At 33.9% G+C, this 26,008-nt stretch overlaps 2 protein-coding genes and 1 long non-coding RNA gene across 3 annotated transcripts in view; 1 reads left to right on the top strand and 2 right to left on the bottom strand.

Moving 5' to 3' along the window:
* Positions 1-5,581, bottom strand: part of LOC134274206 (uncharacterized) — a 208,692-nt gene extending 203,111 nt beyond the window's left edge. Inside the window, exon 1 of the long non-coding RNA XR_009993565.1 lies at positions 5,560-5,581. This is a non-coding gene — a long non-coding RNA (uncharacterized LOC134274206). The remainder of the gene's footprint in view (positions 1-5,559) is intronic.
* Positions 5,582-11,501: 5,920 nt separating this feature from the next.
* LOC134274197 (uncharacterized) lies at positions 11,502-13,843 on the bottom strand. Its single transcript, XM_062756450.1, has 2 exons — positions 13,568-13,843; positions 11,502-11,752 (listed from the first exon to the last, which is right to left on the bottom strand). Exons 1-2 carry the CDS (start codon positions 13,841-13,843, stop codon positions 11,648-11,650), a joined length of 381 nt encoding a protein of 126 aa, XP_062612434.1. The 3' UTR covers positions 11,502-11,647.
* A 5,407-nt stretch (positions 13,844-19,250) lies between these two features.
* LOC134274200 (radial spoke head 1 homolog) lies at positions 19,251-21,051 on the top strand. The gene is made up of 2 exons (XM_062756452.1): positions 19,251-19,526; positions 20,948-21,051. Exons 1-2 carry the CDS (start codon positions 19,322-19,324, stop codon positions 21,049-21,051), a joined length of 309 nt encoding a protein of 102 aa, XP_062612436.1. The 5' UTR covers positions 19,251-19,321.
* The last annotated feature ends 4,957 nt before the right edge of the window (positions 21,052-26,008 follow it).

The following is a 26,008-nucleotide window of genomic DNA, read 5'->3' as shown; positions in this document are numbered from 1 at the left end:
ACTTTAATATTTAGTACATTGAAATATATAGATTGTGTAGACAAGATGATATGGTCATTACGCATATGCATTCACATGTGCACGCGTGCAATGCTAAAATTTGAATGAACTTGGTACACTTCTGGGTAAACGTTGTTAAAGTCTCAAATGCATAGAGTTTGTCTTATTTAATGAAGCTTACAGGAAATATGGCACCAAAAGGGATTTGGGGAGCGTTTGGGGAACATCTGTAACGGTCCCCGTTACAATTAGCACTAGTTTAAATTGTAACAAGCAAATTCAAAGAATTGTGGTCCCCCGCTTTCAGTGTCTTTGTGGGTGAGATGTCATTTTTTATGACATATTGTATCTAATATGAACACCCTATCATATGTCATTTATTTAGAAATTATCACTGAAGTTGATTTTTTTTAAAATAAGTTCAATCGTGAAGGTCAAGGGGTAAGGAATCTTGCATGCTCGGAAAATATCTTGTCACAAGTAATGCACATGTCAAATACAAAAGCCCTTTCTTAATATAAGGAACAAGATGTGTTTGTGAAACACTGATGACCCCGTAAGACAACATAACGAAGATCAAACTTTTCTTAAATGAAATATATTATTACCCAAAGTAGGGTTTTCTGACAAGAAATACGATTGTGAAATACAAAATCCCTAGCACCACCTGTTCAAAAGTTATGGTCAAGGATAAATTTTTGAAAGGTATGTCAAACTTCAAGGTGAAAGGGTCTGAGTCGTTTATTTCTTAAGAAAGGTCACAAGTAATACATGTGAAGGATGAAAACCCTAACCCGAACCGTTCAATAGTTATGGGAAAGGTAAAAGTTTTGAAAAGTAGGTCAAACTCCAAGGTCAAAGGGTCAAAGTTCTTGGTATCCAATGAAAGGTCTTCTCACAAGAATAACATACTTGAAGTATAAAAAACCCTAGCCCTTACCATTCAAAAGTAATGATCAAAGTTAAAGTTTTTTCATAAGTATGGAAATCTCCAAGGTCAAGGTCAAAAGGTCAAGGTTATTGGTATCAAATGAAAGGTCTTGCCTCAAACAATACATATGTGAAATATGAAAGTCCTAGTGTCTACCGTTCAAAAATTGTGACCAAGGTCAAAGTGTTTGCAAAGTAGGTCTTACTCCAAGGTGAAGAGCAAAGGGTCAAAGTTCTTGGTATCCAATGAAAGGTCTTCTTACAAGAATAACATACGTGAAGTATGAAAGCCTTAGCCCTTACCATTCAAAGGTTATGGTCAAGGTTGAAGTTTTTTCATAAGTACAGAAATCTCCAAGGTCAAGGTCAAAAGGTCAAAGTTGTTGGTATCCAATGAAAGGTCTTGCCACAAAGAATACATATCTGAAATATGAAAGTCATAGTTTCTACCGTTCAAAATTGGTCACCAAGGTCATAGTTTTTGAAAAGAAGGTCAAACTCAAAGGTCAAGGTGAAAGCCCTAGCCCTTTCCGTTAAAAAGTTATGGTCAAGGTTAAAATTTTTCATAAGTACGGAAATCTCCAAGGTCAAGGTCAAAGTTGTTGGTATCCAATGAAAGATCTTGCCATAAAAAATACATACGTGAAATATGGAAGTCCTAGTTTCTAAAATTCAAAAGATATGGCCAAAGTAAAGGTTTGGAATTTTTGTGTAAAAGTGGGTCAAATTCTAAGGTCAAGATCAAAAGGTTAAATTTGGTGGTACCCAAAAATAGGTCTTGTCACAAGAAATACACAGGTGAAATATGAAAGTCATAGCTCCACTAAATCAAAAGTTATGGGCAAGGTTAAAGTTTTTGTGATGGACTGACAGACGGACAAAATTCCAAGGTCAGAAGGTCAAAGAAAGGTCTTGTCACAAGAAATACACATGTGAAATATGAAAGTCCTAGTTTCTACCATTCAAAAGATATGGCCAAAGTAAAAGTTTGGAATTTTTGTGTAAAAGTGGATCAAATTCCAAGGTCAAGGTCAAAAGGTCAAATTTGGTGGTACCCAAAGAAAGGTCTTGTCACAAGGAATACACAGGTGAAATATGAAAGTCATAGCTCCACTAAATCAAATGTTATGGGCAAGGTTAATGTTTTTGTGATGGACTGACAGACGGACAAAATTCCAAGGTCAGAAGGTCAAAGAAAGGTCTTGTCACAAGAAATACACATTTGAAATATGAAAGTCATAGCTCCAGTAAATCAAAAGTTATGGGCAGACAGACGGACAGACTGACGGACAGACGAATGAGATTTAATGTCCCCTCGCTTTTGCGAAAGCGGGGGACAAAAATGAAGGACCAAGTCCCGTTGCAATTGGAGATACATGTAATCGAGAAAAAGACAAAAATAGGGGTGGGGTCATTAAAAAATCTTCTAAAGAACCACAGGGCAAGGAAAACTGAAACTGATGCGTAAATATCCTGGGGAAGTGTAGATTCTAAATTGTGCAAATCATGACCCCCGGTGGTAGGGCCAGGCCACAATAGGAAATTAACTTTCACATTGAAATATATAGGAAAAATCTTTAAAAATCTTCTCAAGAATCACTTTGCTAGAAAAGCTGAAATTTTTGTGGAAGCATCCTGTTGTAGTTGAGATTCTAAATTGTTCAAATCATGACCCCTGGTGGTAGGGTGTGGTGACAATAGGTATGACAAAGGGGGGGGGGGGTATGGTAAAGAACAGCTAGCATGGTCAAAGTTACTCTAGTGAGCGATGTGGCCCATGGGTTTCTTGTTTCGGATAATTCTCTAAAAGATATATGAGTCTGATCACTGTTATTAGGTCTTTCTACCTTTCTGCGTATATATAGACCTCTTAAAATGCTTCTGTTTATCATTATTATACCGCTATGGTTTTTTGATCCGAAAGACTTGTCGAAAAACCTTATAGTACATAATACTCGAATTATTTCGAAAAATACTGTTTTTGTCCCTTGCCTTCACAAATTTGTAAAATTAATTTCGGTCTGTCTTTTCGTCCGTCCTTCTGTATTTCTGAGTGCAACACTTTCGTTTTCGCGAGATATTTCGAGAAGCTTTTAAGCTTTAGTGATGAAATTTTACACAGCTACTCCCCATGGTAAAAGGAATACACCTTTTGATTTTGAGGTCCAACGGTCAAGGTCCTAAATTTTGTCTGTTTTTTTTTCACTTGCTTGTCCGTGTGATATCCCCAAAAGCTTTTGAGCTTTTGCAGTGGAATTTTATACTATAACTACCTATAGGCTAAGAAAGACCCCTCTTTATCTTGAGGTCGTCCAAAGGTCAAGGTTGTAAATTCAATTTAATTCATACATTCTGTGTGTATGTAAAAATTTCACTTCCGTGATATCTTAAAAAGCTTGTAAGCTTCGACACCCCCTCCCAGATCCGGCATGCTGCTGTAATGATTTCGGGATTCTAAGGTTCAAACATGCGGGGTTTCTAATTAGTCAATGTTCACATCACGTGACATTTATTGCCTGACGTCACGGCGTCAGGCTGTATAAGGATTGATAATTGCTTGATCCGAAACTAATAGCCTAGATCATACCCAGAGAGCTAGATTTTGTGCAAGCTGATTTATATTGGAAATCTTTTACCTGCATTTTAAAAGAAACATTTTTCAGGGAAACAATGATTTTACTGATGCAAAATAATGCAGTATTTACTTTGTTTTCTCTGTTTGCATGAAACAGATTAATCCATGTGATTTACCGTTTCAACGTGTCTGTGTATCTTTTTTTCTGCATTTCTATACTACTGGATCAGTCCATTTACATTCTACGAAAGGGGTGAATCGCTCTTTTCGCGCCAAATGAGTAAGCGATCTTCGCGCCTTTTCTTGGATTGTTCTATTGTATGAATGGGGGTGCTAACTTCCATGGAATAATTGTTATTGTAACCTCCATCTTCATATGATTCAGAAATTCTGTCTACAAATTTTATCTTATACCTTAAAACAACATATGAATCGTATGTATCAGAATATGGACATGCAAAACAAAAGAAATGATTTCTCTAATTTGTTTCCCCTCTGTTGGTTTATTCCGGGCGCGCTTGATTTGTCTACACCTTACACCCGGTGTACACTTTTTCATAATCAAGTGCAAAAGTGTACACTTTTGGTGTACACCTTCTACACCCTGTGCAGGGCATGTGTTGGTAATTACACCTAAAATTCAATATGGCTGACAAATGAGGCAACGGTAAAACTGCAGAATTTCTTTTTCTGTATTTGAGTTTACTGTCAAGTATTTTATAGGTTCATTGTGATGAATTGTTTTTAGTAATATAGTGGACCATGTTTTGTGCATTTTATGGAAAATAAAATACTTCATAATTTGTAAAATAAAAAAATAAGCAAATTTTGCAAGTTTGGGTGTTAAAGTCTCTAGATATATTTGATTATAGCTAGATATTTGGTTATAGGGGAAATTATGGACAGTAGGAAAATGTTTAATAAAAAATTCTTTGCATTTTGTAAAATGTTTTGTTTTTAAAGGAATTTTAAAAGAATATTCACAATCGCAACAAATATTTTATTAAAAAATATTCTGCAAATAGGCCCCCCTCAGTTTGTTAAAATTTTGACGTCCATGTTGTTTTTGCCACACTACACCCAATTTCACTTGATTATTGGGTGTAAATCGTCTACACCGGGTGTAGTAAGGTGTAGAAAAATCAAGCGCGCCGTCCATATTTTAATGGACTAGTCCAATCACCGCAAACGATCGACGCAGTTCAACCAGATTCCAGACGATTTGACGAAAGAAATTGTACCTGTGCGAAATCTTGGATTTCTTTTCCACAAAGGCCTAAATGTTGGTTTTACCTATTTCGTTCTCAAAAAATTATAGTACCCACCTTTCAGAAAAAAAAGATCAATGAACACAAACTACTACTGTTTACTTCATTGGAGAAAATGCTTTCCTACAACATATGTATTTAGTTATATCAATTCTCTAAAATGTTCACAATGAATGATTTGACAACAGATTTCAAAATAGGTGTAGCTTTTTTAAATTTAGATCCAGGGGTAGATCAATCTACTTGCAGAAAAGTCAATCGCATCATCTCGGGTCTTTTCGTCAAAGGTCGAAAAACGAACTCGAATGTATCGACATCATCGGATGTTAAAAATTTATACATTTCCTGTTCATAGTAAAAACGGAGTTAGAAGTCCCTTCTATAGTATATTTTAGATAATATCATTACATTGAATAAAGTTAACTCCATATTCCACAGATAATAGGTGTATATACATCATCCATGGTTTTATTTCAAAATTTGTGAAAAAGGGGAGGAGGTGTCATGGCGTATAAATTAACAATACATTTGTGGTCTTCTTCCATAGATAAGGCCCGAGGAGTGGGACCGAGGAGTTGCGATTGGCAGAAAACCCACATTGTTAACTATTCTGTTAACAACTCTTCAGAATGCAGCAAAGGCATCGTTCTTCTACAAGTTAAATAATTAAATATTTTTACAAGGTTCTCAAATAAAGACATATTTCAAACACAAAAAAGTATTGCTCAAAAGGTTTATCACTTCTCTTACAGATATTGATTGATTAAGTCACAAGCTTTGAAGTACTTGAAAAGAAGATTTTAAAAGATTTCCCTATATATCCCTTGTTGTGTATAAGTCAAGAGACTCTGCAGTGGTTCAGTGGTAGATCTTTGGATGCAGCAAATTTTTAAAGATACTATATATTCCTACGAGTGTTTTTGGCCCCACCCTTGTGAAATAAGAATTACACGTGTTATATTCCATCTCCTGGCCCAGTTTTATAGTTAGAGAGTGAATATATTCCTGGAAAGCCAGCCCAGTTAAGGCCTGCCACAAACTAGGATGACCTACAATATAGAGTGCTAGCCATAGTTTGTTGTTCCTATATATTCCTATGTAAAACTGCTCGGGCTTTTGGCCCCACCTGGTCAGCCAATTTGAATAAACTTGAATCTACACTACTAAGGATGCTTCCAGATGAGTTTCATCTTTCCTGACCTTAATTTTTAAAGACATATATTCCTATGCAAAACTTGGGTTGGTCATTTTGGCCCCACCCTTGCCCCGGGGGTCATGATTTGAACAAACTTGAATCTTCACTACCTGAGGATGATTCCACATGAGTTTCATAGTGGTTGAAGAAGAAGATTTTTAAAGATTTTTCTTATATATTCCTATGTAATAACTTTGGCATCCTACAATATATAAAAACTGAAATCTACACTACCTGAGGATGATTCCACATGAGTTTCATCTTTCTTGGCCCAGAGGTTCTGGAGAAAAAGATTTTTAAAGATTTTTCCTATATATTCCATGTAAAACTAATTTTGGCTTGCCTCCGATTGTTAATCTACACTACCTGTGATTTACTGTTGATTTTAATTTACCATGAGAAGAAGATTTTTTAAAGATTTTTCATATATTCCTATGTATATTTTTGGCAGTCCATTTAAATCATACCAATTATTTCACATGAATTTCTTTTCCTGGCCCAGTGGTTCTGAGAAGAAGATTTTTAAAAATTTTTCCTATATATTCCTATGTAAAACTTGACGGCCATTTTGGTCCCACCCTGGTTTATTTGTCTACACTACCTAGAATGTTACACTCTTCTTTTTTCCTGGCCCAGCGGTATGCAGGAAGATTTTTTTAAAAATTTTCATTAATTTTTAACAAATTGTTTTCTTTATAAGGGCATTGTATATGTCTTCATACTAATTTGGTTGAAATTGGACCATTTTTTTGAAAATGTTTAACAACAACGACAACGACGATGACAACAACGAACAAACTTTTTGATTCACTTGAGCCTTCGGCTCAGGTGAGCTAAAAAGTATTGCTCAAAAGGTTTACCACTTCTCTTACAGATATTGATTGATTAAGTCAGGCAAGCTTTTTGAAAAGCTCTCAAGGCCGTAACTAGGCTCAAATTTTTAGTGAGGCAAGGGTGTTGGGCATTCATAGTCCTAGACGGGGCAAGGGTAGTACCTGCCCAGTGATTGGGGGTTTCCAGGGGGATGGGGATCCTGAAACCTAGATATTAGAAAATAAAGGATTTTTTCACTTATACGTTTTGAATTGTAGCCTGCATGGCACAGTGGTTAGATCATGCTTCATGAACTATGGAGTTAATCCTTATACATCGCAGTTCGATTCCCAGTATATTTACAAATGCCAAAAACCGTGGTCCTTTGTCACGTAAGTGATGGCTCCAAGCCACTTATAATCTTCAGTGACCATGAAAGCCAAGTACAAATTAAAAACAGCCCTGCACGTGGTTTTTTTTCTTAGAAGGGATGTGTAACAATCGCAATTTACAAAACAAACATTTTGAATTATATTTTACATGCCTTCTTTAGAAATGAAAATAAATTACATGAATGCTTAACAATAATTGAAGCAAAAGTTGAAAATTTTTATTTAGCACAAAGACACACATAATGGAAATTTTCCACTTTTCAGAAAACTAAAAAAAAATTATTTTGCCTCACTTGCCTCTACAGTACGGACTTGTTGTGTATCTCTGCAGTGGTCAATATAAAATAAAGAAGACTGTCGTGAAATACATATTCCTCTCCTGTTTTACAGTTAGAGAGTGAATTTGGAAAGCAGCCCAGTTAAGGCCTGCCACAAACTAGGATGACCTACAATATAGAGGCTAGCCATAGTTTGTTGTGTCTGAACCTGGTCAGCCAATGCAGACGCGTTCATTGAAATTCAGACATCTTACAATGAGTTGTAGTGGTTGAAGGGCTATCATATATACTTCCTGAAAAGGCATCCTACAAATATAAATGCTAGTCCGAAATGGGCATCATTAAATGTTAGGTTAATAAATTTTCGCCCTATTGTTATAGTGATTTACTGTTGATTTTAATTTACCATGATAAGGTTTGGACATATTTGTATATTTCGGCAGTCCATTTAAATCATACCAATTATTTCCAATCTTTTAATGTTGAACACCCCAAACCCTTGAAATGACCAGGTACGATCCCAGTGGTTTATTGTAAATAGGTTACACTCTTCTTTTTTCCTTAAGTATGCAGGGGACACAGCTTTTCTGAATTAGCTTGTTTTCTTTATACATTGTATATGTCTATAATAATTGTTCACTCATTTTTTTCAATTTTAACCATAAGCGATGAAATGAACAAACTTTTAATCGACACTACATACGGATTATCCTCATGAATATAATACTTGTAGTACATGTACATGTTACAGACAGAATATTGAAGTAGTATTTTTTTAACTGCCCTAAGCGTTCATTGAAATTCAGAATCAGTGTGTATAGAATTAGTTCCTGAAAAGCACTCAAAAAAATGCTAACCGAAATGTAACATATTTGAATAATGCCTATACCTGAGATATTTCGATTTTTAGTAATAGCTTTACAGCATTAATGAATTGAAGAAATTGGACGAAAAAAATGTAAACTGCTTTTGTGCGAAATTCTATTAAAGTAAGAAGAGTTACAACTCTTTGTAGCATTATGACAAGATAGAGATAATACCCAGGTAAATTGGGTTTCCTATTTACTTCAAAGAGAGGACATGATTAGTAAATCCCCTTGTTTGCAGTTCTCGGAAACTGCCTCCTATTATAATTGTTATGTCCTTCTTTTTTTACCATTTCTTTCAATTTGGATTGTTTTAATACCTAGGTCTGCTCTGATTGTATTTCATTTATGAACAAACTTCCAGAATCCCAATGGAGCAAAAAACTGATTAGGAAATAAGATATTCCAAGGACTTGATTTATGAACATTTCCTTTTTTAAAAAAGAAATTGAAAATGTATCTGGCAAATTTTAATTTCATGCTATGTTTTGATCTTAAAATGATTTTTTATTACTACGTTGATTCGATAAATTCCCCCACAGGGTCATCTTATCCACTCGGTTCTCTGCTACACATGTAAAAATATAATTTTATCTGTGTGGTAGAGAACAGAGCGGACAAGATGCCCCTGTGATCCCAATGAACTCTAATTTTAACACAACAAAGAATCTGTCACATTTTATTCAAGAAATGTATGGAGATAACGAACAGTTAACAAGCTCAGAAATCCATTAAACAATACCAGTCAGAATAAGAGCAAATAAACCTCTAAAACATCAGATGTGAGATCAGGTGCCTTGGAGGAGTGAGCATCCCCTGCCGACCGACCACTGGAAGTATTTTCTTCTTTACACTTTTAATATTTTGAACAAATTCTGCTTCATATGAATACAAAAATAGGTCTGCTAATAATGGGACGCAATTCGTACCCCTGGGAATTCGAATAGATTGTTATAAGACCTTGTTTCCTAAATATATATATTGATATTTTACTAGAGAAAGACAGTGATGATACTACTTGTCCTAAATTAACTTTACATGTACAACCTAGTATGCAATTCAACTTTTCAATCGTCATTTCTGCCGTTCCATTAACAATGTTCCTTATTGCCTGCAGATGACATTATCATCTCACTGAGGGTCTTAAACAAAGCAGATTATTTGCAAATAAGTTGAATAGAATCACTGTCGTTTATAATCATCAATAATCGCAAGTTCTATGGTTGATAAAATGTCTTGTTTGAAAGAATAATTTTTCGTTAGTTGGAACAGCGACTGGCTCTGTCAAGCCATTATTAGTATTTTCAAGCTGAATTGTCTACAGATATTGTTTACCCGGTCATGACAAGTTAAGGGTACACGGCAGAAGTGACGGGTCAGCAGGAGATGTTTACTTCTCAAAGGCAGCTGATCCAACATCTGTTCTCAGAAGTCCGTGTTGAATGACTCTGCTCACAATCTTTATTGGTTACAAAGGCTTAGGAATATGATCACTGTTCGTTATCTTGAGTGAGTGCCCTGAGTGCCTTGAGCATAGGGACAAAATTGGAAGCTCTCCAACGGCAAGTGGGGGCGTCTCCATATGAGTGAAAAATTCTCGAGAAGGGCGTTTTACAACATACAACCAATCATCTTTACGGTCGTACCCCCACCAAAATACTAGGTTGATATTTTTTTTTGTAATATTTGAACCTGTCTTAAGGATGTCTTAACACCCCCCCTGTAAGCATCATTTCTTGAAATCATCAATTATTTGAATAAGCTTGCAATTGAATCTTTTCGTGATTCTTTGCATTACTTCGAGTTAGTTTTATATCTTTGAAACAAGTCTTGAAAATAGTTAATATGTGCTCTGTAGAAAATTATTAAAAAGAAAAAGAGAATTTCCTTTACATGTAAATTTGCTTTATTTACCAGTGTTATTTTGTATGAAATTAAAGGATATCTTAATTACAATTATCTTTTCTCAGTTTTTGAAGCATGTGTATTTGTTTTCTTTTTATTATAAGTTTTACATATACAATAGTACTGTTACAGGTACTATTGTAAAAGTTTTTACAATTTAAAGTATATCAAAGTATTTTGAATATGAATTTTCAAAATGTAACAACTAATTTTTTCCAACTTTAACATGCACACAATTTTCTTCTATTTGAAGAAAATATTGCTCGAATATTCATATACATTACGTCCAAAATCAAAGCTCGTATTTTAAAAAATAAGAGTTATTAAGTCTCTAAATCTCAAAAAGTTATAGATTAAAGTATCATATGATAGTTCATCAATGTACCGATTTTAATTAACTATAGCAAGTTTTAGTTAACGTAGGTAATTGGGGGGGGGGGGGGGTAGTTGGGTGGACGACCTTAATATCTTTATTATAAAAGTTATACCCCGGTACATTTCTTCAACGTTTAAAAAAACATTTATTTGAAAACAAAATTCTTGAAATTGAAAAATATTTCATGAATATTAATTATATAATGTTTTATACTGACATTTCATATTCCTAGGTGCATAAGTGAAGCTAGAGAAATCAAAATACTAGAATACAATACCTGTGATGAAAAATAAGTTACTAGTTTATTTGCTAAATATGTAATCTTTATTTTCTCTTTAAAGAGAAAACATATTTAAATCTGACTACAAATTTCAGAAATGTGTAGATACATGTATTCTTCTTCGAATATTCAACCCATCCCTTTCAAATTGAAAAATTTTGTTACATTATTTGTTTATCAATGTTGGTCGATCAATAGCCTTCTTTTTAATGCTCACAAACATCTACAATGTAATTGGTGTTTTGCTTGGCAATGTAAAATATACTGGATTGGGGGGGGGGGGGATGAAGCAAATTTAACTGTGATGATATATATAATACATGTATATATAATATTTTGAAATTGAATTCATTTCAGGAATAGGACTTTTTTTTTTCACGAGTGGAGCGCACTAGTAATTTTTTTAAATCCTGTCTCAGTAGTTCTTTTAAACGTTATTACATAATAATCACAAATATCTAAATCTATTTTTTAAACCGTTAATAGTGTCAGCAACAGAACGAAAATTTGTTAATATGTAACGACTCCTATATAAGTACTTGTAAGTACAAATATCCAATTCCTCGTCAAATTTCGTGTTAAATTTGCAGTGAGTACGAGTACACTCGCAGTCTATTCCTCCTCTTGCTATATACTAACAGTATCATTTATTCAGAGTTCCATGCACATATTCGTTGTAAACTATCATCACTTTATGTGTCATCCTTTTAAATATTTGTCCGTTTTATCACATATCACAGGATTATAATTATATAATAATGTAATTAATTTATCCGGAAATACTAATTTCAGAACAAGGTATACAACCACATTCATTGATCCTAAAATAGAGCACATCCCGATCTGCGCCGCCGTCATGTCGCTCTAGTGTTATCTGCATTTAAAAAAGGATAAAAGGATTAGAGCTATAAGGAAAACTGATCATACGACGGTGTCCGTAAAGTTCGTGGACAAGCTAAAATTTTAATAAAAGATGTGTCATTGATATTTATTATTTGCATATTTTTAGTCCTTTACTAAATTTGAATTACAAAATGTAAATATTTATTCAATTTCAAATTTATAATTACAATTATGAGTTGGGATGGTGACCCGGGTTCATTCTACCTATTCCCACTTTTTGAAAATCAGGTAGAAAAAGGTAAGATTTTACGTGGGAATAGGTGGAATTTTTGTGTAAACAAATAATAAACTATGAAAACATATAATTACTATACAAACAATGATTAATGAACACCTATTGGAATAGAGGACAGGTATATTTGCTTTATTAAATTATAAGTCAGACTTTTTTCTAATATTTGAAAGAAGAAATGGACTTTTAATACAATTAAATTATATTTTTTCTCCGTTAATATATTCATTCTAAAATCCACCTATTTGGATGCTTTTTTCAATAAATCTCTTTATTTTATGTTCTTAAATCAAGATATTAAGTTGCTTTTTCTTGTAAGACCTTTGTATTATTTCTAAAATCCGAAATAAATCATATTTTCTTATAGCTGTATTCATTATTTTCTGTCTTAAAATGTATAAAATACAGGTAAATCTAAAGAGCAGATGTAATTAGTCTAATTAGTAATTACTGTAAAAAAAAAATTGAACCTTCAAAGTTTTGAAATGGCTAAGAAATCGAGGTTAGAATACTAACGTATATTAAGACAGCTTTGTCATTGTTCGAGAAAGGGACGTTATCGGAAAAGGTTGTGATGCCTATGCTATATCCTGTGATGTGTGTTTAAAATCTTGTGATGTATGTGCAATATCTTGTGATGTATGTTCTATAATCTTGTGATGTACATGTGTGTGTAATAATTATGTCGTGTTATTTATATCCAAAAGCTTGAAATGTATGTTCTATAATCTTGTGCTGTATGTGCAATATCTTGTTCAGAATCTTGTAATGTAAATTGTATAATCTTGTGATGTACATGTATGTGCAATATCTTGTTATTTGTATCCCAAATCTTGTAATGTATATTCTTTAATTTTGTGATGTACTAGTATGTGCATTATTTGCTTCGTGGGTAATATTCGACTTATATCGATAACCTTTATAAAGACTTTTTTTCGTTGGTCTCCAAAGCAAAGGTGATTTGAGAAAGTCACTTTATTTATTACATTTATATTTTCTTCAATATACCTGCACATACCTATACATAATTCATATGTCTCTTTTCTTTGTATCAAAACGAAAGAAATCAAAGTTTCATTTATCTACATATCACCTGCTACTTTCATTATTTCCAACCAATGAAAATTGTCTTTACTTTACAAGAACAATATTGCGTCATAATACCCACAATGCATTTATTGCTCAAACATCACAAGATTATAGAACATGCATTACAAGTTTATTGAATTTATATCGCAAGATTATCGAATTCAAATTAAAAGATCATAAAATACGCATCAAAAGATTTTGCATATACCTACAAGATATTGAACATACATCACAAGATTATTGAATATATGTACATTACAAGCTAAGATTTTGAATGCTAAGTATACATAACAAGATTTTGAATATACATAACAAGATTTTGCAAGATTTTGCAAGATTTTGCATATACATCACAAAATTTTGAACATACATCACAAGATAATGCACATACATCATAGGATTTTGAACATACATCACGCCATATTTACAGTTCTAAGAAACAATACAACTGACAAAAAAACTCACCATTTCTAGAGTTTTTGAGGTGATTTCACAGCAACAGTCGTCAGTATACGCTCTTCGGAACCTCTCTCCCATTGGAACCTCGGGGTCGAAAACGGTCGGCTCGATGACAGATTTTCGAACTTCAATGCAAGCATTCGTGTGAACCACATGAGCTTTGTATCCACTGATATGAAGTTCTGACAGCTTTTCTAATTTTCGACAGAGTCCCTTTGTTGTTATGACGAAAAATACAGCCAATGCTAGTAAGGAGACCTCACACCAAATAAGCTTATTCATTTTTCCCTCTGTATGCCTAACAAAACAGTTATCGAATTAAAAGCCTTTTCGTCCTGCTTAATATCCAAGTCGTCGAGGTGTATTTATGATTTTAAAAAAATGGTTTTAATATATTTTTAATGATATAAAAAAGTAGTAAAACAGAAACCGATTTGGTTTAATAAAATACACATTTCTTTCATATAATATGGATCTATATGCACTTTATATTAGGCTACTTTGTTTATTTTATTGTAAAAATAATTTCCTTAACAGATGATACGGAGCATTGTCCTGACCACACTGTTACAGCAATATGACCTGCATTTTTTAGAAATTCATTTTGTTGTTAAAATGTGTTATTATGATTAATTTGTATACATGTATACACGTAATTTAAACCTTTATGATCAATTTAACCCAAATAAAATTTCAAATTGTTTCAGAAGAAAAATTTCTCTACATATACCGGTATATATAGCATTATATAAGAAAACAATATTGTACAGGATGACAATAATGTAATTTTGCTTTAATCAGAGCTTATGAAAAGTTCTTCCATCGCAAATATGAACAACAAAAGTTGATAAATGTTATATTTTTCCGTCGTTGAAGTAGTTGATTACAAATTTGCAACAAATTTTTCCCATGTCAAACTTACAGCTCATATTGCTTTAATGATAAATCCACTATGCTACACGTATATAAAGGATGCTTTCTAGTGGTCCATATATGGCATTTTTTAAAATTACATGTCTTTTATAATCATTATTGTACAAAATATTGCACCATTGGTATATGATACTGCTTAATATAAATGACATAAAGTACCGCTTGTGGATGAACCATAAATAGCTGACTTGGTATTTGATTATTGATATAATTATATCATCAATGGATATTTGTATCGATAGTGGATTAATTTTGAAGCATGAGAGAGTCGCACTGCTCTAATTAAATTGCTTGAGCTTATTAATTATTAAGGATGAAGTCTACAAATACATGTATCAACGTTTTCCTTCTGCATGTAGAAAAAAATGTTTATTATAAATGTAAAATAATGCTGTTCCAACTTTAGAGAATGTTCTGATGTTTGTCTGATTACGTTAAATGGACATTCTAAGAAACACTACAATATACATGTATCTACACAACAAGGCTTGAAACAGTACATAAAACCTCGTTATATAAAATTAATTACCCGAATTTATCATAGATATAAACTACTCACCAGTGATTTCAGGATAAACTAGGAAGCAGAAGTATCTTCTCTGCTTATTAACCCATTATATATATATGGCATCCTAATCGATTATACCCAAATGTGAAATGTCTTTCTCCCTGCTTAAGCAAGTATGGTGACACTTTCTTGTTGCTAACTATACTGTTGAATATTTGGTTTGTTTTCACAAGAATGTATGGATCCAGTTATGGAGAATAAGACACCAGCCTGCATTTTGGTGTTTTTTTTTTTTTATTATTATTATTATTATTATTTGAGGATCATTCTTTTTATATAGAATCCTCTGCGAATTACTTCATTTACTTGACAAGTTCAAGGAAAAAGCCCAAGTGTGACCATGCAGTCGACAGGGAAAACTTACTCCTCCATGGTACCTGATCCCTCCTTTGTTGTTAACAGGGTCAGTGTTTGCTCTGCTCCCAGTCTGAAATGCTTAGCTGGGTTTAATGAGAGTGATAACTGTATGTATCTTCACATTTCTCATTTAAGGAATTCAGTGTATAACGACCATATTTTGTACCTTTTAAATGAATGGTCCGATATTTTAAATCATGGTAGCATTTTGAAGATGTTATCAGATAAAAATGCCCCAACAAAGGAATTTACAAAATTTTGATTATTGTCCAATGAATTGCACCTTGATTTTTACATTGAAGTCTATGGTCAGTGCATATTTTTTAAAGATATTTCAAAAATTAATTTGAATTTCAAACAAATCTCTTGCCGAAAATATGCATAAACTCTTTCTTTATTAAAATATAAAATAAAATAAATTATTCACTGCAGAAATTTTGAGAAATTAAAAATTGTCTTCTTTTCATCAGGGCAGGTAACTCTTCAAAAACTTTTAACGTGCAAAATGACCGTCTCCTTAAACGTTATCAGTCATGTGAATTTGGTTCATTTCACTATCTATCATTATCATTATTTTTAACTAGTTTGAAATAATTCCAAATTGTTCAAAATCCCTTCATTATTCATTGAATAACCTAGAACTGTTTAAACCTTTTTTTTTCTAAAAATTTGCTATCTCTGGGTCGCAACTCTATGGTTTCGAAACATTATTTGTGAGCATTTTAAATCAAATAAACTAACATACATATTACAAAAATCGAGAGGAGACCTAAAGATAATAAAAAATACCACCACCCCAAAAAAAAAAAATCCAATACTGTGTACCGGGTATGTACATGTAAATGCGGTGCTCCATCGTCGTTTTAAAAACAACATGAGCGGGGGGGGTCGAGGGGTCAGGACCCCCCCCTGGAATTTACAAGGTTAAAAAATGTATATACTAAAGCCAGAAAAAAAGTTACCATGGACCCCCCTTGGAAAACGCTGCCCCCCCCCTCCTGGTAAACACGAATAGGTGTGAAATGTGGTATGAAAAGTGAAAGATTTGAGGAAATAGAAGTCATATGCTATGCATTTTGAACTAGTTTGAAATAATTCCAAATTGTTCAAAATCCCTTCATCATTCATTGTATGCCTTAATAAAACCTAGAACTGTTTAAACCTTTTTTTCTAAAAATTTGCTATCTCTGGGTCGCAACTCTATGGTTTCGAAACATTATTTGTGAGCATTTTAATTCAAATAAACTAACATACATATTACAAAAATCGAGAGGAGACCTAAAGACCTAAAGACAATAAAAAATGACCACCCCCCCCCCAAAAAAAATCCAATACTGTGTACCGGGTATGTAAATGCGGTGCTCCATCGCCGTTTTAAAAACAACATGAGCGGGGGGGGGGGGGGGGGTCGGGGGTCAGGACCCCCCTGGAATTTACAAGGTTAAGAAATGTATATACTAAAGCCAGAAAAAAAGTTACCATGGACCCCCTTGGAAAGCGCTGCCCCCCCCCCCCCCCTCCTGGTAAACGCGAATAAGCTAAACCCCCCCCCCCCCCAAAAAAAAAATAGGTTTTTGACGTTTGGGCGAGTTAAGTTTTTTTTTTTTTCTTGCTTTTCAAGAAATTTCCGGGATTGGATTTTTTTTTTTTGGACTGAAGTGGTCTCCCCTGATTATTAAAAATCGGACTCAAAAATTAAATTTGACAAAGTTTTTCTAACGAAATGTAACATTTCTCTAGATGAGTAAATTTATAAAGGCCAGGAGCTAAGGAGGCCTTATATGCATGTAAATCTCGTGCGGCTGTCTTTGTGTTTGATAGCTGCATAACTGTACTCGGCATTACTAATGCAAATATACAACTACTGTTAGGCCTAAAAGGAGAGCAATAGACCAACATGCGCTGACTATGTATAAAGTCTGTAAAAAAGTGGTCGTCCTCATTATCATACGGAGATTGAAGAACTTGTGATGACCCCCGCCTTAAAAAACAGATTCGTACATCGTAAATACACACTTTTATCTATTGTAATTATGTAAAGTTGTAGCTGCATAACTTTAGCTCTCCGAAGAAACAATTTTGACAGACCGGTCTATCAAAATATTTTTTCGGAGAGCTACAGTTCTGCAGCTAGTAGAGTTGTAGCTTAGATGTGGTCATTCCTGCAATTAAAAGAAAAATGTCTGTTTTGACAGTTTACTTTCACGCAAATTTCGCAGATGCTTAAGTGCAGTCATCCTTTAAAGACCTATAGCCTTGGGAGCCGTTAATTGTTATTTCATAAATAATTTGAATAGGTGATATCACGTATTAGAATAAGTAATATCACCTATTCAAAAAGAATAATATCACCTATTCGAATAAATGATATCAGTTTTTTGAATAGGTGATATCACCAATTCAAAAACTGAATAGGTGATATCACTTATTCGAATACGTGATATCACCAACTGAATAGGTGATATCAATTTTGGCAGTAAATACCAAACCTCTAGCTGCAGATCTGTAGCTCTCCGAAAAAAAAAATTGATAGACCGGAGAGCTACAGTGCCACCCATTGAAAAAACTGTATATTTATTGCACACAAAAAAGTGCGCTCGGTTGATGATTAATTCTTCCAAATTCTTACATAAATTGCACAAAATGGAAGATTTAAAAAAATCCTCTCTTCTATCAAGTACTTTCGTAGCTGATATCTGAACGAAGCATATTGGACCGAATTATCTTTGAATCCAAATTGGCAGTATAAATAAGCGAAATGTTCGATGATTACTATATCAGGGCCAGGAGGACTATTAACAACAATTATGAGGAATGTTTTGTTGTGGAAAGAGTCAAAGAATATGTTAGGAACACACGGTTAAATTAGTAATATTTTAAGATTACAGTTTAAAAACATGGAGAAATAAACCGAGAACCGAGCTCACTTTTTTGTGCGCAATAAATATACAGATTTTTCAATGGGTGGCACTGTAGCTCTCCGGTGTATCAATTTTTTTTTTTCGGAGAGCTACAGATCTGCAGCTACCAAACCTCATACTGTTTTGAAAGTTTATTTTCACGCAAATTTCGCATCTATTATAATTTTAGAGTTCATTTTTCTTTTAAAATGAAAAATGGAGTTTTGCAAAATATTCTTCAAAAACCATTTCCTTCTTCTTCTTGTTGTTCCTTTTTTTATTTTTATTCTCCTTCTTTCCTTTATTTTCAGTTGGTTGTATCTTGTCCACTTACTTAGGGTATATTCGGGTAATTTCGAACTAATTCAGAGAGAGAAATTAAGGGAGGGGAATTTAAGTAAAAAAGTTTTCAATGATCGAGTCAAATACTTTTATTTAAGCACTTACAATTTCTAAAAAAAAAACGTGCGACTTGTCTAGTATTCACAGTCTTTGTCACTTAGCAACGTGTACACATACTTGGCGGAAAGTCGGTGCGATATTCAATATGGCTGCCAATGTTTACATGCTGAGAGCAATCCATGATTAATTTAAACAGAAAGCAAGTTGCTAATATTTATCAGCCATCCACGGTAAGAATGTTCCATAACTATTATTATTGTTTGAATGAATATTTTAAATTACTTGATGTAAATATTAGCGAACATACTTTTGAATTTGAAAAAAAAGACCGATCAATTTAAGCTAATGTTTGCATGTACAAGCACAGGCACCTGAATTTTTATCAATAAGTCGCTAAATAAGCCAAATATCCAAAAATTCTACCCCCTCTATATATAAATTTATATATAGAGGGGGTGGAATTTTTGGATATTTGGCTTATTTAGCGACTTATTGATAAAAATTCAGGTGCCTGTGGTACAAGATATATCAAGTTGAAGTATTTATTCAGTTTCTTTTCTCTTTCAGTGTTGTACAGAGGTTGTGGCAGAATAATACACCATGTCCACTTTATCAGAACACTTGCCAAAGTTGAGCATTGCAGAGTTTGAGAAGTTCCCAGAACCAGTGGAGATCCAGTACAAGAGTGGTGCAAGTTACAAAGGAACGATCAGCAACCACTTACGTTGTGGTCGAGGTGTTTTCAAATGGCCAAACGGATCCAGATATGAAGGCCATTACTCGGACAATGCGCGGAATGGAAAAGGTTTGCATAAAATTGCCCTGTAGATATACCATCTAGTTTGTTGACTGTATTACACCATATGTCCCATTTTTAACATCAACGCAGGGGCGGATCCAGCTATTTTTGAAAGGGGGGGTTCCAGGCTTGTGTCCCTCTAACCCCCCCCACTCATACACACGCTCAAGCAAAGATTCACATATACATGTATGAAAAGATCTAAGGTTGTGGTAAATAATAAGTTTGTTTATGTCCCTTTTTTCTTTGAAAAAGTACCTCCCCAGTCCGAATAAAAAAAAACAAACACGTTTCAAAAACTACAGTACTGAAGCCTTGAAATTGAATTGAATGGATTTGCAGCATTTCTGAAGAGTATAAAGAATTCTCGTTTAGAATTTGAGAAATTTTTTAGGGGTGGGGTGCGGGTGGGGTTTAAAACAAAGCATTACAGGTTAGTTCCTTCAAAAGATATGATTAAAAAACGGTACATATATAGCCAACACGGCCAAAGATAGCGGAAATATCAAATTAAATCTCACATGTTACTTATCGTATATGAGATATATAAAAATAGGTAAACTATTTTCTATCATTCTCTCATAAAAAAGTAATAGTGAAGGAATAGTAGAGGAAACTTAATGTGTGAGAATCTATCTATTCAATACATAAGTAAGACGTACAAATATTTATTCTCGGCAAACGTTTATCCTCTCACTCTCTCACCACTTGGCAAAAAATAAAGGGGGGTTCCAACCCCCGGAACCCCCCCTCTGGATCCGCCAATGCAACATATAAAGTAGAGACTTATGCTTTCAGTTTGTGTACATGTTTCCTCTAAAGAGTGCAGGTACTGGTAAAGAGGTTGTATGAATTATGTTGAAATATTCTTGATCGAATTTTGCAATAAACAGTTGTAATTGAGAACTTTTCAGACTTTTCAGTGATTTTTCAGAAATTTACAGGATCAAAAAGACTCTGAGTCACCCTGGCTCTTTTTATGATCTTGGTGTATATATGTTGCAGGAAATGAGTTTGATCATGAATTTTATATAAACATTTAGGCTAATTAAATAATCAAAACATTTTTCAGAAGATTGTGTATTTTCAAAAAAAAAAAATTAATTAAGCTGTTTGTGATGTGAAAAGCTATGTATAACCAGTAATTTGTGTCCCTTGAATTCTTCTTTGGGACAAGTTATCTGATATTAGACAATGGCAATAATGGCATATAAAACTTGCCTGTTTGCAGGGGCATTTGCGTCATGCAGGCCTGTCCAGTTTGACACTGAGGTACACAGGCAGTGGAACTACAACTAATGTTTAAACAGTCCTTTCTCAGTATACAAATGCTATAGTTAGGGTATATGTATGATATATATATATATATATATATATATATATGTATGATTTATTGTAATATTTAGGGGTGTATATTTTCTACACAGGATTACAAGTCTGGCAGGATGGGGGGCAGTATGAGGGAGACTTTGTGAATGACATGAGACATGGAGAGGGGGAGATAAGGTGGAACAATGGCGAGGTGAGCTAGGCCTCATTTTTACTCATTAATAAAACTCATTAACAAGTCCTCTGCATGGTGCAAATGGTTAGAGCATCTACCGTATATACTCGCCTATAAGTCTGTTGTATTTTTAGCTCACCTGAGCCGAAGGCTCAAGTGAGCTTTTCTGATCACATTTTGTCCGTCGTCCGTCCGTCCGTCTAGCTGTTCTTACGAGAGGTACATTGTGGGGTAAAATTAACGTATTTTCCAGCAGTGTGGGGTTTTTTGGGTACTGTGGGGTTAACCCCATAATGAAGAGGTCTAATTACGTTCAAAATTACTCTATGAGGTCGAAAAACCTAAAATTAGATTTAACCTCACAAAGACTTTGTCCAAATTTTGGACACGTCCTTAGCCCAAAACGCTCAGACATTCAGAAATCTGCTGTTTAGAGGAGTTCGGTAATTGAATCGAGGAGTTCCGAATACCTGAGCATGCGCATATATTTAAAACTAACTGCGCATGCGCAGATTACGGAAGTAGCTGTGTTTGGACACTTTGTATTAGCAGTGAGGAAATTCGGAAACACAAAAAGCAAATGCAGTAAGTCTTACTATTTTGTTGCACCACATTGAAAAAAAGCTTTGTAAATTGTTTGACATGCTTCATACGTACATTATGCAGTTGTAGAATTTATTTAAAGTCAAGGAAAGGACATCTGTAGTCCACATAAACACATATCTATTGAAAACGGGCTTTTGTGAAAAAAATTATAATGAATGCACTGATAGTTCTTTTTTTAATCAGAGGTCTGCAATGAAAATCGACCGATACCCGGGGGTCGGGCTAGTGGTTTTCTGCATGAAGGTCGCCCCGTTGGCCAGTAAAAAAAGATAATATTATTTATACACATGCAATACGTGCAAAGCACACCTGGTACAGTACCCGCAACGTTATTCTTGACAATTCTATCGTGTCCTATCGTGTCCTATCGTGCGTGTATCCTATCGTATCGTGCGTGTATCCTATCGTATCGTGCGTGTATCCTATCAGGTTTTCCGTTTATTCTATCGTGTTTTGCGTTTATCAGTAATCCTATCGTGTTCTGCGTTTATCAGGTTTTGCGTTTATCAGGTTTTGCGTTTATCGTGTTTTGCGTTTATCAGGTTTTGCGTTTATCGTGTTTTGCGTTTATCAGGTTTTCCGTGTATCGTTTTCTCCGTTTATCAGGTTTTCTTTTCGTTTTGTTAAAAAAAGAGTGTGACTAAAGACGAAAGAAGGGAGAATATCAACTGCAGTGAAATTAGCGATCATCCGATACCGTGCAACTAATCTGCCCATCCAGACCATTAGAGAAAGACTACGTGTACACCACAATTGCATGATCAGCCGTCAGGGGATATATGCCTTCCTAGAACGCTGGAAATGTGGCCGAGGTTTTGTTAGGAAAACCAGGACTGTGGGTGCGCATTCGGTGAAGTTGAAACCTCTACATATAAAGTTAATGGACAGTTAGATCTCCAAAAACAATGAAATCACAACACAAAACCTGAAAAGAAAACTGTTTGAGGTATTTGGGGTGAAAGTGTCGTGCAGCCTTATCAGAAAAAGACGACAGGAGCTGGGATGGAAGACAGTAGTGTCTAAGACGTGCCAGCTGATCAGCAACAAGAACAAGATGGTAGGTTTTATATTTATAAACTTTTTTCTGTTATTATTTATAATATGATTTTGGCAACGCAATGAAAATTTAATCAAGCATATTTAGCATAAAATTGGTGTCTACTAAATAATTGTAAATATAGATCTTTAAAAACATCATGTGTTGTTATAATAAATGCACATATTTTTGTAATAATATAAAAAGGTGAAAGTTGATTAGAACATTATGATCCACATACATTTGTTTCTTTTTCATCTAATAAATTTTGGATCAGATAATATTAATTAATGTTCTGGTCTTGCTCGAGAATACCCTGTACAGTGTAAATCAAAATGAAATTTACTGTGACTGTAAGAGATTAAACACACTCTGTACTTGCCATGATATTCATGTTCTTTTTATTGATACATCTTTCTTTTAGATAAGGCTTCAGTGGTGTTTAGATGCGCTTAATCGCAACGACAACTTTAAAGATGTTATATTTGTTGACGAGAGTACTGTTGAAATGTCTGCAAATGGGAGGCTTTTCTTTCACCAGGAGGGCTCAAAGATCCAAAAGAAATGTTCCAGAAAACCCAAACCCAAACATGCTTATAAGGTTTGTTAATCTGATGAATAATATATTTCAGATAATGAATACCTGGTACAGTATAATTTGTCCAATCCGGCTACCGCCGGTTCCATAAAATTTGGCCGGATTAGACAGAATCCGGAGTGCAGGAAAAATGCAGGAAAATATAAATTCCGAAAATTTTCGTTGTTTATTTCCAAGTACATCATATACATATTATAAATAAAATTAAATGATGAAATCAATTACTATTCTGGAGTTTAGAAATTATAAAATAGTCTCACATGATTTACTGTATTTTCTTATTTGTTCAAGAAGTTTGAAAGTTGGGTGAAATGTTACCTCAATCAAAATATACAGGCACGCATAATATAGCCTACTAGGTATCAAACGGACTGGGTTTCGCTTGTCAAAGACCTCATTCAATGTATTAACAGTAATGCACAATTATTTACGATGTGCTAATTATTAGATTGAAATTTTAATTTTATGTAAAAAATTACGTCCTCCCCCACAGTGTTATGGCGCCATTTTGAAATGCGTTCGATTTTCGATCCCGATTTATATTTTGATTTGTAAATCGCATACATATATTTTTGTGTTTATGTTATAATGTGGTAAAAAGAGTTAAAACAAAGTTACTTTTTTTTAATTGTAATTTAATATAATATATTTTTCAAGTGGACTGTGTCACCGCCCCATTTCACCGAGTTCGTCTCATGGCACTAATAATCATGCTAATGTAAACACGGATTATCACATTCCCAACGAAAGGTGTTAATTTCTTTGAAGTGACTCAGGTGTGGCCGGATTAGAGGGAATAATTAACGTTAATTATGAGCAGTTGGGACCAGTATGGCCGTTCGGAATACAGAATAGACAGTATCCGGACTACACAGAATTTTTTTAAATGAATTTGTTAAGGAAGTGCATGGGACTAAAATTTACGGACGGAATGGGCAAAAGTCCGGAGTACTCAGAGTCCGGATTAGACAAATTTTACTGTATATTAAATATCTCTTTTTCAAAACAGAAAGTACACATAATCTGTAATTTTTTTAATCAGTTGTTCATAATGTGTCAAAGCTGCAGTAAAAATGCTCATTTCCTATTATAATTTACAATACATTGTAAACTAGTCAATGCTTTTTTAAAGAAATTGCTTTAAAAAAAAATTGTCATGTTCATATATATAATATAATGACATTAATTGTAGGTACATGTGTGGGCAGGCATTTCCTACCATGGACGAACAAGCATCTGTATTTTCAACGGAGTCATGGATTCCTTGATATACCAGGGGATACTGCAACAGAATTTCCTTCCTTTCGTAGAAGACAAATTCCCTGAGGGGTATCGATTATACCAGGTGAGAGTTAATTATCATTTCAAGAATGTTACTTAAACAATGCAACTTGAAAAATCATGTTTTTTTTAATTGAGATTTTTTTGATAGTAGTAAGGTTTTATTATTGTAAAAGCATGAATTGGGTGTTTCATATAAAGAAAACTAACAGTGTCTTATATAGATTTAGTAGATGTCCATTATGCTATGATTTGCTATTAAATTTGAATATCTTTGTTATCATAGGATAATGACAGCAAACATACGTCAAAGTCGACTAAGGAATGGATGGCAGAAAAAGGAATGCTTGATAAAGTAATGAAGACTCCAGCCTCTTCCCCAGACTTGAACCCCATAGAGAACGTGTGGGCGTCTATGAAGTATCACCTTCAGACAGTAACGAAGCCAAGGACAAAGGATCAACTAGTTCAAGGGATTCGCAGTTTCTGGGAGTCCCTCTCCACGAGACAGTGTGCCCGTTACATAGACCACATCCACAAAGTCATACCATTTGTCGTCCTCAATGATGGTGAAGCTTCCGGTTTCTGACTTTGTCATTGACTAATTGTGACTGAATTCTTTGTGTCATACTTTGTTAAAAGTGATACATTTCATTTCCTTTGTTAGAATCTAAAGGATTCAAAGTTTCTTTGAGTTACTCTACACAAGACAGCGTCCTGTTACATAGAACTCTGTGACAATCATAGTCATACTGCACCACTGCTTATCCTCAATGATGGCAAAGCCTCAATTTTTTGACTTCGTCATGGACTTATTGTGACTGAATTCCTTGCATTATACTTTGTAAAAAGTTTGGTAATACAATATATTACATGTACATTTTCATTTTTAGATCTTGATTGTATTTCAAATTTGTCACATGAACCGTACATGTAGATTAGTTTACAAAAGTCAGATCTCTTGTAAGAATCAGTCATTTCAATTTTTTTAATTCTCCATTCATGTTTGGTTTGATTACTTTCCTTTATCAAAAATAAAGAAAACATTAACACTAGTACTTTCAATTTCTGTATTTTTTAGTAATCTTTATTTTTTAAAACTCTTTTTTTTTTTTTGCTTACTTAAGAAGAGTGAATCTTGAGTGGTTAATAAAATGTTGCAATTGTTTAGTGTTTGAAATATGAATGTTTTAATACAATTTACATTGTCAGATAGATACAGTATTTATCATGTTTATATATAAATGTGAAAAATTCTTATTAGTTGTTTATTTTCTACAAAAGAAACTAGCACATATTCATATGTGTTCCCTAGGTGTTTTGAATGTTATTCTCAGGATTGAATATGCTGAAATAATCCTTCATGGTTGCATGACTCTGGGAAAACATAAATGTCTGTTTCAATACATGTAGCAGATGTAACAATAATTTAATTGGGACAAACTGTCAGTCTGAACCGGAAA

Source organism: Saccostrea cucullata, unplaced genomic scaffold (genome assembly GCF_032062105.1).
Source record: "Saccostrea cucullata isolate Sc308-1 unplaced genomic scaffold, CSIRO_AGI_Scuc_v1 ctg759, whole genome shotgun sequence".
Taxonomy (NCBI): Eukaryota; Metazoa; Mollusca; class Bivalvia; order Ostreida; family Ostreidae; genus Saccostrea; species Saccostrea cuccullata.
Note: the sequence above shows the minus strand (reverse complement) of the source record. Positions and strands in the feature narration are given on the sequence as shown.

Coding starts and splice junctions, on each gene's coding strand:
- LOC134274197 (XM_062756450.1), bottom strand. CDS start 13,843: ATGAATAAGCTTATTTGGTGTGAGGTCTCCTTACTAGCATTGGCTGTA. Junction 11,753..13,567: donor CCTCAAAAACTCTAGAAATG/GTGAGTTTTTTT, acceptor TTTTAAATGCAG/ATAACACTAGAGCGACATGA.
- LOC134274200 (XM_062756452.1), top strand. CDS start 19,322: ATGTCCACTTTATCAGAACACTTGCCAAAGTTGAGCATTGCAGAGTTT. Junction 19,527..20,947: donor CAATGCGCGGAATGGAAAAG/GTTTGCATAAAA, acceptor TTTTCTACACAG/GATTACAAGTCTGGCAGGAT.